The following is a 14,834-nucleotide window of genomic DNA, read 5'->3' on the forward strand; positions in this document are numbered from 1 at the left end:
TGTTTCGCCGTTCTCACGGCTTTTCTCTCTTCTCTCACGGCTTTTTTTTGAGAAAGCCGTGAGAACGGCGAAACATGTTAGGGAACTGGTGAGGAGTCAGGGAGCTCCTGTGTTTGTTAGGGCTAACTCTTAGTAGAGATATTAGTTTGGTATCTCCTTTTCAATACTCATTATTTTTGGCGGTTCAGAACCGTTTAATTGAAACTGAGCTGTGAATGATGTATTCAGCCTAGACTTGTTTTAGAGCGATCTGGTGCTTGATAAACCACTGAGATTAGATTGGTCGCCTTAACCGTGTATAGCCTCTGAGCCACATTTACTTATGAGGGTATTCTCATGTTGGTAACTACTTAGGGGTGAACATTCATTTATACGTATCAGCAAAGGCTGTTGGTTGATGTAACATCAAATATAGGCAGACACAGTATGGAGTGAATTAAAACTTAACACTGGTGCATAGAGACGCTGATATTTCGCGCTCTAGATATCCATAAACTCCTGTTCTGTTTGCACCTACCAATACATAGATACTAACGGTTTTTGCTATACTTAGTTAACCGAAACTGAATTGTATGATATAAAGGATTCGAGTGTCATCCTATATGTGACTGCTCTGATTGTATTGCATGCTACCAGAGCCTGTCACAAGTGTGGAAAAGCAATCCTGCTACAGCTGCTAATAACCAATGTGTATTGATCTCAGACATAGAGCAGGGACGTGCATTCATTAGAGGCAGGTGAGGCAGCGCCTACCCTGGCCAATGTGGGAATTACATCTATTTTTTAATATTAAAAAAAAAAAAAAAATGTTTATTTTTTTTTTCTTAATTTTTTTTTCACATATGAAAAGGTGACCCCCCCTACCCCCCCACCCCTCCACCAAATTATGCTTGTTATTGCAATTTTATTGTTTCCGTAATATTAACTTTCCTATATTCATATTGCGCAAGAAGGTAAGAGGCCAGCTGTCCTTCCATTGCGCAATATGAATGTAATAGTCTGTTATGTTATGGGCTGCTTTAGAGACTGCCACCCAGTGGGGAATAATACTAATGCAGCAGTCTCTAATGCAGCCCATAACTGCTCCCACCGGAGGCTAGCCTCGGGAGCCCTGAGCCCTGCCTGCCCGGCCGCTCAGCCAATCAGGCATCAGTATGTCTGAGTCTCTAGGCTGAGTTGCCGGGCGGGAAATAGTTGCGCAGCCGCATTGGTGGTCAGGTGTTGATGTGCACTGCAGTCAGTGTCACGTGCGACCGGCGTCAGAAGGAGTGGAGCAGGAGTGTTCTGTTGGAGTCAGTCGTCGTGTGGAGCAGGAGTCAGTCGTGACAGACAGTCAGGTGTCAGCCGGAGTTGGACGTCGTCAGGACTGGAGGACTAGGAGCCCAGCCGGAGCGTGTAGCGTTATCCAGAGAGACAGGTAAGTGGCAGCTCCATGTGATTGTGCACAGCCCAATACAGCACCGAGTACACAGACAGCTGGGGCTAAAGGCTCTAGGTTTTATCTGGGTAAATCTTGTCATGGCTTCCTGGTGTTATTAATGTGTATTAGTACCCTGGGCCTGCACGCTCTTGCATGTCCTGTCGCATGCTATAAAATTACCCCCCTAGTACACGCCACCACTCACTGGCAGTCTGGCACTGACCGACGGTCGTCTGACCTGTCACCCTCACCACCTCCGAGTCCTGAGTCCTGACCAGCCACACAGTAACAGAGAGGCAGAGTCCTCCAGTCCAGACCCAGTGAGACTGTGTTTTTTACTGTTGTTGTCTCACTCACCGCTCACGAGGACTGGACTGAAGTGCTAAGAGCTTTAAGCTGCTTAGTTTTTTCAGTTAGTTTACTAAGTGCGCAACGCCGCCATGACTGTCACAGTGACAGTCATGGCGGCGTTGCGCACTTAGTGTCTCTGATGATTCCGATCACAGGCTCACCTCACACAGCTTCCTTGGAAGTTTATTTACTTGAGAACTTCAAGAACTTCTCTCCAATACCTCCATAATATCACCTACTTCAAGGCTCTTCCACTCCCTTCCTTTTCCTCATCACTTGTCTTCCAAGTTCTATGGAACTTGGAAGACAAGTGATGAGGAAAAGGAAGGGAGTGGAAGAGCCTTGAATTATGATATTATGGAGGTATTGGAGGAGAGAAGTTCTTGAAGTTCAAGTAAATAAACTTCCAAGGAAGCTGTGTGAGCCTGTGATCGGAATCATCAGAGACTCATGTCATCATAATTTATAATGATATAATTTATTTACTAATTCCTTCTGAGTTCTTCTATCTCTAAGTTCAAAACCTCTGCTAGTGCTTTCCTAATCTGAGTCTGACTTACTCCATTACATGCCCATGCAGGAGGCATGCACATACTCTACTTTTCAAAATGCCCCCTCTAGAAACTTGTATCACACTTGGGGCCATTAAAGGCAAAATTGTTTATATATTTCTACCACAAAATATTCTACACAGTCCATTTCAAATCAAGTTTAGCATTAGTCAGTCTGTCTCACTGGGCACCTGGCACTAATAGGACATGGATTCTGAATCCTTTTTGCTGTGTCACATCACATACTATAACAGTTACAGCAGCACTGCCACTCATCATTAAGTTCAAAATGATATTTTTTCTTCATTCTTTTGATATCCTTTGTTGAAAAGCATATCTAAATATGCTCAGTAGCTACTGAGCATATTTAGATATGATTTTCAACAAAGGATATCTGGTTTTCTTCATTCTTTTGATATCCTTTGTTGTAATTCATATCTAAATATGCTCAGTAGCTACTAAGCATATCTAGATATGCTTTTCAACAAAGGATATCAAAAGAATGTAGAAAATCAGATATCCTTTGTTGAAAATCATATCTAAATATGCTCAGTAGCTACTGAGCATATTTAGATATGCTTTTCAAAAAAGGATATCAAAAGAATGAAGAAAATCAGATATCCTTTGTTGAAATTCATATCTAAATATGCTCAATAGCTTCTAAGCATATTTAGATATGCTTTTCAACAAAGGATATCAAAAGAATGAAGAAAATCAGATATCCTTTGTTGAAAATCATATCTAAATATGCTCAGTAGATACTGAATGGTGGCTGCATATAGATATTGGCTCGCCCATGTGCAATTGCTATTTCTTCAACAAAGGATATCTAAAGAATGAAGGCGTATCCGATTCCTAGACACTGCCTCACCAGCCTCTGAAGTCACCGCACATCACTGACATAGAGACAGCAGTAATATAAACACATTATTTAGGGTGTCTCATCATAACCTACGTTATCCAACTATTTAACTTAATCCTTTTACTCAAGCTAATAGCCACTAATGTTTACCCTCATTTAATGACCAATCCTTTGTCATTAGCGGAAGTGGTTGTTTCAAGCTAAAAACTAGTAGCAACTAACCACAATATTGCACTAAAGGTGGTTAATAAAGTGTTTTCATCCATTTCGCCTCTAAACAACATGTGGAGATTATAAATCAATTCAATTGATGAATCAGATACCAACTTAAAATAAATATTATTAACCTTATGTGATTTGATTTAATACATGCCAGCAGGTAACATGATACCCAAGTATGCACCAAGCACACTGATTGTATAATGGTATATTATCATATAATTGTATTTATAATTCAGAAGGGGCTCTGAGCTCATATTTGAGCACTTCTGAAATATACAAGAATCTAAGAACGCCAATACTGATATTGGGCCAATTAATTGCCCACCAGAGGAGTACATTTTATCTTTATTTGTGGTACCACTCGATAATACTCCACTGAAAGAGTGTTCACTTTCATTCAGAACGTGGAGTATCCACACTCAGGTATCGCTACCTATAGCTTAACCTCTTATTCTTGTATAATTTCACATTTAGGTAATAATTTCAGTATCTCAATACCCTACTATGATTTTTTAATTTTAACCTGCACATCCCTGGATTTTAACTCTGTTTTTATGTGTTAAAAATTAAAAGTTATATTTTATTCAATTCGATGAGATCTCTCTAACCATTTGTTGCCTATGTTACATCTAGTTATTTTGTGTCACATATGCCTACTAGGAGTGCTATTAGTGTATTCTGAGATGGGTCTTTAACCCACCACTTGTTTGCTATGTTAAATTTTCAGTTATTGTGTACCTCAGTATTGTATAAATGTATATTTGCGGATCTGAGAGAAATGTCAGCAAAATAGTAGATAAGTATCTGCTGAATTGAGTAAGTAGCTATATAGTCAATTTAAAATGTCTAATTTATTTCAAAATAAATAACATGTCTTTGTTTTCCAGGCATCTGATATACAGACTAGATTCCAGATATGACTAGTAGATACTAATATATAAATGCCTATATAATGTGTGCCCTGAATCATATCATATAGCGTATACACTAAATATTGAAATAATATCCACAGATATGCAATATTTATATTAAAATGGGATAATAATCAAATGTAAATCTAGCTATATGAAATTACATCAGACTGCCACTCACAAGGTATGTATGTGATATTAAGATGGAAATTGTAAACTGAGAAAATATTAATTAGATCCATCCTGAAAGTATTAATATCCTTTTAGGTGCCATATAAGTAGTATATTCATGTTTAGTATGAAAATACTCTTATTAAATAGTATTAAATAATCCCATACATAGTGGACATATTTGTCTGCTGATACAAGAAATAGTGAGTATATTAAATATACATTTAAAATTAAAAAAAATATATATAAGAATGTCTGTATTTTCTGTAGCACTTTGATAATGAAACTGTTTATCTTTGTATACTGCCACTGATGGTTTAGAAATGGTATTACAACCAAGAGATATTTGACTGTTAAAACCCATTCATACCCAGTAAGCCAATGAGATGTTCAAAGACAAGCTTCCGTTTAGTGCGTATCCCAAAAAATTTACTAATGATTTGAATAAAAAAATTTGGGATTTATCACATGATATATTCTCTTGCACTGGAGTGAAAAGGAGATGCTGCTAAATTTTAAGTCTCTAACTTATCTTGCTGCCTTCGTTTACAGAAAGGAAAATTGAGCCTAATTTTTACCTCCAGAATTGCAAATACCTTTCTTATTTATGACGGTGAACTGGATTAATCTGAAAAAGCTGAAATTTCAAATTGGTTTATTTGATAATGTATACGGTTGCTCTATATTTTTAATGTTTTAAATCAAGGTATTCTAAAACTATAGTTTAATTCTAGCTGGGAATTAGGAGATTTATTATTATATTTAATATTAATTATTATTATTATTATTATTATTATTATTATTATCGGTTATTTGTAGAGCGCCAACAGATTCCGCAGCGCTAAGGGTAGTAAGTATACTAGTATTAAATATTAATGTTTAGAAATAAGTTTTGTATTTTAATATCATAAGTTAATTACAGTTATTGAGATAAATATATATATATATATATATATATATATATATATATATATTTATTTATTATAATTTGTCTTATTGTGGCTGAATAAGAGGTTATTCCAGGCAAGACATATTGGCATATAAATTGGCTGTTGCATTAATAATATATACAGTTTCTGGTGTTTTAATTGAAGTTATATAGAACCATTTGTGGGCTAAATAGTTTAATTATACTTTCCTTAAAGTTATCTCAGATTTATTGAGATTTAGTAAGATGTGTGTGAAGTATCTTGTTACATTGTTTAACTAAGCACTGTTAAATTAGCGATCCATAATCTGGTATTTTAATTGTGATATTTTAACCACTGACTCATTGAGAGTAAGGTTAATTTTTAGAGGTACATTTTATGATCTGCTTTGCGTAGAATAATTGTAACAGAATAAGCGTGTATAATTGATTCATAATATAGTTTTTACATAAATATAATCCAAGGTGTCTATAAAGATAACTAATCGAGAACAAAGGATTGAATATTAATTATTAATATTCATAAATTATAGGATATACTAACATTTTTATTGGTTGGCAACTGTTAAGATAAGTACTCCAACATTTTACTGGAGATTACTGCTGATATAATAATAAATGATATTGTAATCTAGTATATACTAACAGTATAGTCAGGTCAGGCTGTAGGTTAGAATGGGTTTGGGTGACAGGTGAATTAGATGAACAGGAGGGTATAGTCAGGTCAGGCTGTAGTTTATAATAGGTTTGTATAATGGTAGAACAGAAGAGGGCGCCACAATATTGCACAATTAGTTATACTTGGTCTCCAAACACACAATACAGGTTATACTTACAAAGTATAGAGTACTTGATAAGTGCCACAAACGTCTGCTGGACCTTTATTAGCTGTCAAGAAATCTATCCTCTCGATGTTAGAAAGTAACCCAATCGAAGCAGTGTTCTCATAGGGTTAATGGGGATAAACCCGTAAAAGCCAAAACTCCAAGCTCTGGGGACTCCTTGAAGAATCAACTTAGATAAGCTGAGAAAAGGTTTATGCAGTGTGTGATAGCTAAACACCGTTGGCAGAGTAGGAGGTTCAGTTCACAGCTTGTCTTCTTTCTCTGCAGGTCCCAGGATTGTTCTCTCTCTACAGGCCACAGAATAGGTGAGGAAATAGGAAGCAGGTCCCACCTAAAAGACTGCAGAACAGCGTGCTCACATACAGCTACCTTGTTTACTCTCCAGGCTCTTCTGATCTTTGGATTTAGCGAGCAAATTTCTTTGAAGCTTAGCAGTTTTGTGGGCACCCTCAGGGATTTGAAGTGATTTCCATAGTGAACAAGACCCCGACTCAGCACCAATCGAGTTGAAGTCGCCGCTGGGTCCCACCATCTAACTTGGTTCCAAATTTGACTCTGTATACTAGTATACAAAGTTAGATGGTGGGACCCAGCGGCGACGTCGTCTCGATTGGTGCTGAGTTGGGTTCTTGTTCACTATGAAAATCACTTAAAATCCCTGAGGGTGCCCACAAAACTGCTAAGCTTCAAAGAAATTTGCTCGCGAAATACAAAGATCAGAAGAGTGTGGAGAGTAAACAAGGTAGCTGTATGTGACCACGCTGTCCTTGCCTATTCTGTGGCCTGAAGAGAGAGAACAATCCTGTGACCTGCAGAGAAAGAAGATAAGCTGTGAACTGAACCTCCTAATCTGCCAACGGTGTTTGGCTATCACACACTGCATAAACCTTTTCTCAGCACATCTAAGTTGATTCCTCACACAGAGTCCCCAGAGCTTGGAGTTTTGGCTTTTACGGGTGCATCCCCATTAACCCTATGAGAGCACTGCTTCAATTGGGTTACTGCTTTCTAACATCGAGAGGTTAACTTTCTAACATCGAGAGGATAGCTTTCTGGACAGTTAATAAAGGTCCAGCAGGCATTTGTGGCACTTATCAAGTGCTCTATACTTTGGTATAAAATGTATTGCATGTTTGGAGACCAAGTATAACTTATTGTGCACTATTGTGGTGCCCTCTTCTGTTCTACCTTTATACAGATTTGTTACATTTGTATCGCCGTCAAGTTTTTGGAAGAAGTCTGCAGCCTCCGGTCTCTCACAGCCTCTTTTTTGTCTGTTGGCGTTACTTATGAAGGACTTTTCTGGCACACGTTTGTTTTTTTGGGACTTCCCATGGACACTAGTACTCATAAAGTATAGTGATTACACTTGATATTTGTATATATTTATATATAATACGATTTTATGTTCCGTTATGTTATTGATTTCTCATGTAGGTTGAAATAGCAGACCACATTTTAACACATTAGCAACACCATTATATTGCAGCTCACTGTTCTACTGACCAGAGAATAGCTGCTTGAGTTTTTGCACTCACTTGTATTTTGATATACACTTACATTATTGTTTGTACTAGCACTTATCACAACATTATATATTGTTCAGCATTATTTCAGGAAATATGTATTAAGATTGATTAGGCACATTTAACATTTTTTATTATAGAATGGGTTTGGGTGACAGGTGACTTAGATGAACAGGAGGGTATAGTCAGGTCAGGCTGTAGGTTAGAATGGGTTTGGGTGACAGGTGAATTAGATAAACAGGAGGGTATAGTCAGGTCAGGCTGTAGGTTAGAATGGGTTTGGGTGACAGGTGAATTAGATGAACAGGAGGGTATAGTCAGGTCAGGCTGTAGGTTACAATGGGTTTGGGTGACAGGTGAATTAGATAAACAGGAGGGTATAGTCAGGCCAGGCTGTAGGTTAGAATGGGTTTGGGTGACAGGTGAATTAGATGAACAGGAGGATATAGTCAGGTCAGGCTGTAGGTTAGAATGGGTTTGGGTGACAGGTGAATTAGATTAACAGGAGGGTATAGTCAGGTAAGGCTGTAGGTTAGAATGGGTTTGGGTGACAGGTGAATTAGATGAACAGGAGGGTATAGTCAGGTCAGTCTGTAGGTTAGAATGGGTTTGGGTGACAGGTGAATTAGATAAACAGGAGGGTATAGACAGGTCAGGCTGTAGGTTAGAATGGGTTTGGGTAACAGGTGAATTAGATGAACAGGAGGGTATAGTCAGGTAAGGCTGTAGGTTAGAATGGGTTTGGGTGACAGGTTAATTAGATGAACAGGAGGGTATAGTCAGGTAAGGCTGTAGGTTAGAATGGGTTTGGGTGACAGGTGAATTAGCAAAACAGGAGGGTATAGTCAGGTCAGGCTGTAGGTTAAAATGGGTTTGGGTGACAGGTGAATTAGATGAACAGGAGGGTATAGTCAGGTAAGGCTGTAGGTTAGAATGGGTTTGGGTGACAGGTGAATTAGCAAAACAGGAGGGTATAGTCAGGTCAGGCTGTAGGTTAGAATGGGTTTGGGTGACAGGTGAATTAGATGAACAGGAGGGTATAGTCAGGTAAGGCTGGGGGTTAGAATGGGTTTGGATGATAGGTGAATAAGATGAATAGGAGGGTATAGTCAGGTCAGGCTGTAGGTTAGAATGGGTTTGGGTGACAGGTGAGTTAGATGAGCAGGAGGGTATAGTCAGGTCAGGCTGTAGGTTAGAATGGGTTTGGGTGACAGGTGAATTAGATGAACAGGAGGGTATAGTCAGGTAAGGCTGTAGGTTAGAATGGGTTTGGGTGACAAATGAATTAGATGAACAGGAGGGTATAGTCAGGTCAGGCTGTAGATTAGAATGGGTTTGGGTGACAGGTGAATAAGATGAACAGGAGGGTATAGTCAGGTCAGGCTGTAGGTTAGAATGGGTTTGGGTGACAGGTGAATTAGATGAACAGGAGGGTACAATTGGGTCAGGCTGTAGGTTAGAATGGGTTTGGGTGACAGGTGAATTAGATGAACAGGAGGGTATAGACAGATCAAGCTGTAGGTTAGAATGAGTTTGGGTGATAGGTGAATTAGATGACCAGTACGGTTGTAGGCGGCAGATATATATTTTACTCACTCTCTCTCTGAGTTAACCAGATCCTTCACGATGCTCAGCGCTCGCACTGGCCCTTCCTTCTGTAGGGAAAAATAGCATCAAGGCAATAGTTTATTACATGTGGTAAAGCTATGCAGTATAACAAAACTAACCAGATTATCCTTCACAATCTCTCCCTGTTTTGCTGCCAAATCACAGCCAAAAGCCTTTATTCCACCCACTTATGTTTGTGCGGCACATAAAGCATCTCAGTCCTGAACAGCTCCAGACATTGTCCTCGATTTATTAAAACCCGTAAGTGAAGCCCTTTTGTCTAAAGATGCAAATTGTAAATCACTCTACCCTTTAGAATGTAAGCTCAAAAGCCCCCCCCCCCCCCCGTAAAGAGGGTTTACAGGTTACAGTGACTTACGGGGATGGCTTCCTTCTCTTTATGGTTTATGCAAAAGTCTAATTATTTCACGCCACAACTGTATAGGTTATTATTATAGCAGCGCAGAATATATTGGCACTTTATAAACTAATAATAATCATCACCTAGATTATGAGTTGTGCGTTCGGGTTTTAACGCTGAAAAAAAATGGTAATTTCAGAGTTAAAACAGCACCGCAGCCATTACAAGTCTTGTCGGTATAGCTGTACTGCAAGCCTTTTAGCCTGTAACGCAACGTGAGTCCTGCACACGTAAAAATTATGTTTTTTCTTGGGACTTCTATAGCGGTGCCATTACGAGTTTTACAGTAAGGCTAAAAAAGCTTGCGTTACACCCTATACCGACAAGATCCGTTCCGCAATCTAAAAGCAGTAATTATGAGTTTTACGCTACAAAACTGTAACATAAAACTCATAAATATAGTGTTACAAAGTGCACTAAACACCCATAAACTACCTATTAACCCCTAAACCGAGGCCCTCCTGCATAACAAATACTATAATAAAGTTATTAACTTCTAATCTGCCACTCCTGACATTGCTGCTACTAAAAATAATTATTAACCCCTATTCCACCGCTCCCCTACATCGTCACCACTATAATAAAGTTATTAACCCATAAACCGCCACCCTCCCGCATCGCAAACACTATTTAAATATTATTAACCCCTAATCTGCCATCCGCCCATATCGTCCTCACTATACTAAAGTTATTAAGCCCTAGACCGCCGCCACTATAATAAACATATTAACCCCTAAACCGCAAGCCCCCCACAACTAAATATACTAAAGTAAACTATTAATCCCTAAACTGAAAGCCCCCCACATTGCAATAAACTAAATTAAACTAGTAACCCCTAAATTTAACCATAACCCTAATCCTAACGTAACACTAACCCTAACACCCCCTAACTTTATATTAAAATTACAATTTCCCTAGATTAAATTAAATTAAAATTTACCTGTCAAATTAAAAGAACTAAGTTTAAACTAACAATAAAACTAATAAAATTATTAAACTAAAATTAAACTAACTGCCAATTAAATAAAACTACACATTAAAAAAATCCTAATGCTACTATAAAAATTACAAAGTATCTAATTACAAAAAATAAACACTAAATTATGAAAAATAAACAAAATTATCAAAAATAAAAAAGAATTACACCAAATCTAATAGCCCTATAAAAATAAAAAAGCCCACCTAAAATAAAAAAAAACCTAGCCTACAATAAATTACCAATAGCCCTTAAAAGGACCTTTTGTGGGGCACTGCCCCAAAGATATCAGCTCTTTTCCCTGAAAAAAAAATACAAAGACCCCTCCCAACAGTAAAACCCACCACCAAACCAGCTCCCCAAAATAAAAAAAATGATTCTAAATAAACCTAATCTACCTATTGCCCTGAAAAGGGCATTTGTATGGGCATAGCCATTAAAAGGGCATTTACCTCTTTTGCTGCCCAAACCCTAATCTAAAAAAAAAACCACCCACAAAACCCTTAAAAAAAACAACCTAACACTAACCCCCGACGATCCACTTACAGTTTTTGAAGTCCCGCTTGAACGATCTTCATTCAGGCGGTGAGAAGTCTTCATCCAGCCGGCCTCTTCTATCTAAATCCAGGCGGCGAAGTCCTCATCTAGGCGGCGAGAAGTCTTCATCCAGATCTCGGCGGCACAGAGCCGGTCCATTCTGAAGACATCCAGCACGGAGCATCCTCTTCATACGGTCACCGCGAAGATAGAAGAGGCCCGCCTGGATGAAGATAGGAGAGGCCGTCTGGATGAAGATTGTTCAAGCGGGACTTCAAAAACTGTAAGTTGATCATCTGGGGTTAGTGTTAGGTTTTTTTTGGGGGGGGTTTGAGTGTTTTTTTTTTTTAGATTAGGGTTTGTGCAGCAAAAGAGCTAAAGCAAAGCCCGTACAAATGCTTTTTTCAGGGCAATGGGTAGATAAGGTTTTTTAGATAGTTTTTTTTATTTTGGGGGTTTGGGGGGGTTGTAATGCTAGTGGGTCTTTGTAAATTTTTTTCCAGGTAAAAGAGCTGTTTAACTTAGGGAAATGCCCTACAAAAGGCCCTTTTAAGGGCTATTGGTAGTTTATTCTAGATTAGGTTTTTTATTTTGGGGTGTTTTTTTTTAAATGGGTATTAGAATAGAAATAATTTTTATTTTTGATAATTTGTTTGTTATTTTGTGTAATGTATTTTTTTTCATTTTGGGGTGGATTTTTATTTTTAGATTAGGGCTTAGGCAACAAAAGAGCTAAATGCCCTTTTAAGGGCAATGCCCATACAAATGGCCTTTTCAGGGCAATGGGTAGATTAGGTTTTACTTTATTTTTATTTTGTGGGTTTGGGTGGTGGGGGTTTGTATACTGGTTTGTTTTGTTTTGTAGCAAAAAGGAAATTTATGCTTACCTGATAATTGTATTTATTCTACGATATGACGAGTCCACGGATTTCATCCTAACTTGTGGGATTTATCCTCCTGCTAACAGGAAGTGGCAAAGAGCACCACAGCAGAGCTGTATATATAGCTCCTCCCTTCCCTCCACCTCCAGTCATTCGACCGAATTTAGGAAGAGAAAGGAAAAGCCAAAGGTGCAGAGGTGACTGAAGTTTATAAAAATATAATATAATCTAAACCTGTCTTAAAAATGACAGGGTGGGCTGTGGACTTGTCATATCGTAGAAGAAATAAATTTATCAGGTAAGCATAAATTTCCTTTTCTTATACAAGATATGACGAGTCCACGGATTTCATCCTTACTTGTGGGATACAATACCAAAACTACAGGACACGGATGAAAGGGAGGGACAAGACAGGAACCTAAACAGAAGGCACCACTGCTTGAAGAACCTTTCTCCCAAAACCAGCCTCAGAAGAAGCAAAAGTATCAAATTTGGAAAATTTGGAAAAAGTGTAAAGAGACGACCAAGTTGCAGCCTTTCAAATCTGTTCAACAGAAGCATAATTTTTAAATGCCCATGAGGAAGCCACAGCCCTAGTAGAATGAGCCGTAATTCTTTCAGGAGGCTGCTGTCCAGCAGTCTCATACACCAGACGGATGATACTCTTGAGCCAAAAAGATAGGTAGCCGTAGCTTTCTGAAAAAACAATGAATAATGAAGATGATTGACGGAAATCCTTAGTCGCCTGCAAGTAAAACTTCAGGGCCCGGACCATGCCCAGGTTATGCAACATACGCTCCTTCTTAGAAGAAGGGTTAGGACATAATGAAGGAACAACAATTTCCTGATTAATATTCTTATTAGAAATAACCTTAGGAAGAAAACCAGGTTTGGTACGTAAAACCACCTTATCAGAATGAAAGATAAGATAAGGTGAGTCACATTGTAATGCTGAAAGCTCAGAAACTCTACGAGCAGAAGAAATAGCAACCAAAAACAAAACTTTCCAAGATAACAACTTAATATCTATGGAATGCATGGGTTCAAACGGAACCCCTTGAAGAACATTCAGAACTAAGTTCAAACTCCAGGGTGGAGCAATTGGTCTAAACACAAGCTTGATCCTGGTCAAAGCCTGACAAAAATACTGAACGTCTGGAACATCTGCCAAACGTTTGTGAAGTAAAATCGACAAAGCAGAGATTTGTCCCTTTAAGGAACTTGCTGACAACCCTTTCTCCAATACTTCTTGGAAAAAAGGCAGAATCCTGGGAATCTTAACTCTACTCCATGAGCATCAATGACCGAATCAGAGAACCCCCGCTTAGATAAAATCAAGCGTTCAATCTCCAAGCAGTCAGCTGCAGAGAAATTAGATTTGGATGTTGGAAAGGACCTTGAATGAGAAGGTCCTGTCTCAATGGAAGTTTCCACGGAGGCAGAGAGGACATGTCCACTAGATCTGCATACCAAGCCCTGCGTGGCCACTCAGGCGCGATTAGAATTACCGAAACTCTCTCCTGCTTGATCAGAGCAATCACCAGGGGAAGGAGAGGAAATGGTGGAAACACAAAAGCTAGGTTGAACGACCAAGGCACTGCCAAGGCATCTATCAGTTCGGCCTGAGGATCCCTCGACCTGGATTCGTATCTTGGGAGCTTGGCATTCTGCCAAGACACCATCAGATCCAATTCCGGTCTGCCCCATCGGAGAATCAGTGAGGCAAAGACCTCTGGATAGAGTTATCACTCCCCCGGATGAAATGCCTGTCGGCTTAAAAAGTCAGCTTACCAGTTGTCCACTCCTGGGATGTAGATTGCTGACAGAGAACAAGGGTGGGCCTCTGCCCATCGAATTATCTTGGATACTTCTGTCATCGCTAAGCAACTCCTCGTTCCTCCCTGATGATTGATGTAAGCCACAGTTGTGATGTTGTCCGACTGGAATTTGGCCGAAGCCAACTGAGGCCACACCTGAAGCACATTGAATATTGCTCTCAATTCCAGAATAGTGATTGGAAGTAGAGACTCCACCTGAGTCAATACACCCTGAGCCTTCAGGGAATTCCAGACTGCACCCCAGCCTAGTAGACTGGCGTCCGTTGTCACTATTACCCACAAGGGTCTGCGGAAACACGTCCCTTGGGACAGATGATACGGCGACAACCACCAAAGAAAAGAGTCTCTGGTCTCCTGGTCCAGATTTATCTGGGGAGATAAATTTGCATAATTCCCATTCCACTGTCCGAGCATGCACAGTTGCAGTGGTCTGAGATGAAACCGAGCAAACGGAATGATGTCCATTGCCGCCACCATCAATCCAATTACCTCCATGCACTGAGCCACTGATGGCCGAGGATTGGACTGAAGAGCTCGGCATGTATTTAGAATCTTTGACTTTCTGACCTACGTCAGAAAAATCTTCATGGCTATAGAATCTATCAGAGTTCCCAAGAAGGGAACCTTTGTCTGTGGAATTAGTGAACTTTTTTCTAGATTCACCTTCCATCCGTGAGTTCTCAGAAAGGACAACACTGTGTCTGTATGAGACTTTGTTAGATAAGTCGACGCCTGAATCAAAATATCGTCCAGATAAGGCGCCACTGCTATGTCCCGCGGCCTGAG

General features: G+C 39.3%; 1 protein-coding gene across 1 annotated transcript in view; it reads right to left on the reverse strand.

Annotated features, from left to right (window-relative positions):
- The window catches only part of FGD5 (FYVE, RhoGEF and PH domain containing 5), a 487,598-nt gene that overhangs the window by 295,105 nt on the left and 177,659 nt on the right, over window positions 1-14,834 (reverse strand). The window contains exon 4 of the mRNA XM_053720678.1: window positions 9,384-9,442. Within this exon, the coding sequence (XP_053576653.1) occupies window positions 9,384-9,442 (59 nt within the window). The remainder of the gene's footprint in view (window positions 1-9,383; window positions 9,443-14,834) is intronic.

This window comes from Bombina bombina, chromosome 7 (genome assembly GCF_027579735.1).
Source record: "Bombina bombina isolate aBomBom1 chromosome 7, aBomBom1.pri, whole genome shotgun sequence".
Classification (NCBI taxonomy): Eukaryota; Metazoa; Chordata; class Amphibia; order Anura; family Bombinatoridae; genus Bombina; species Bombina bombina.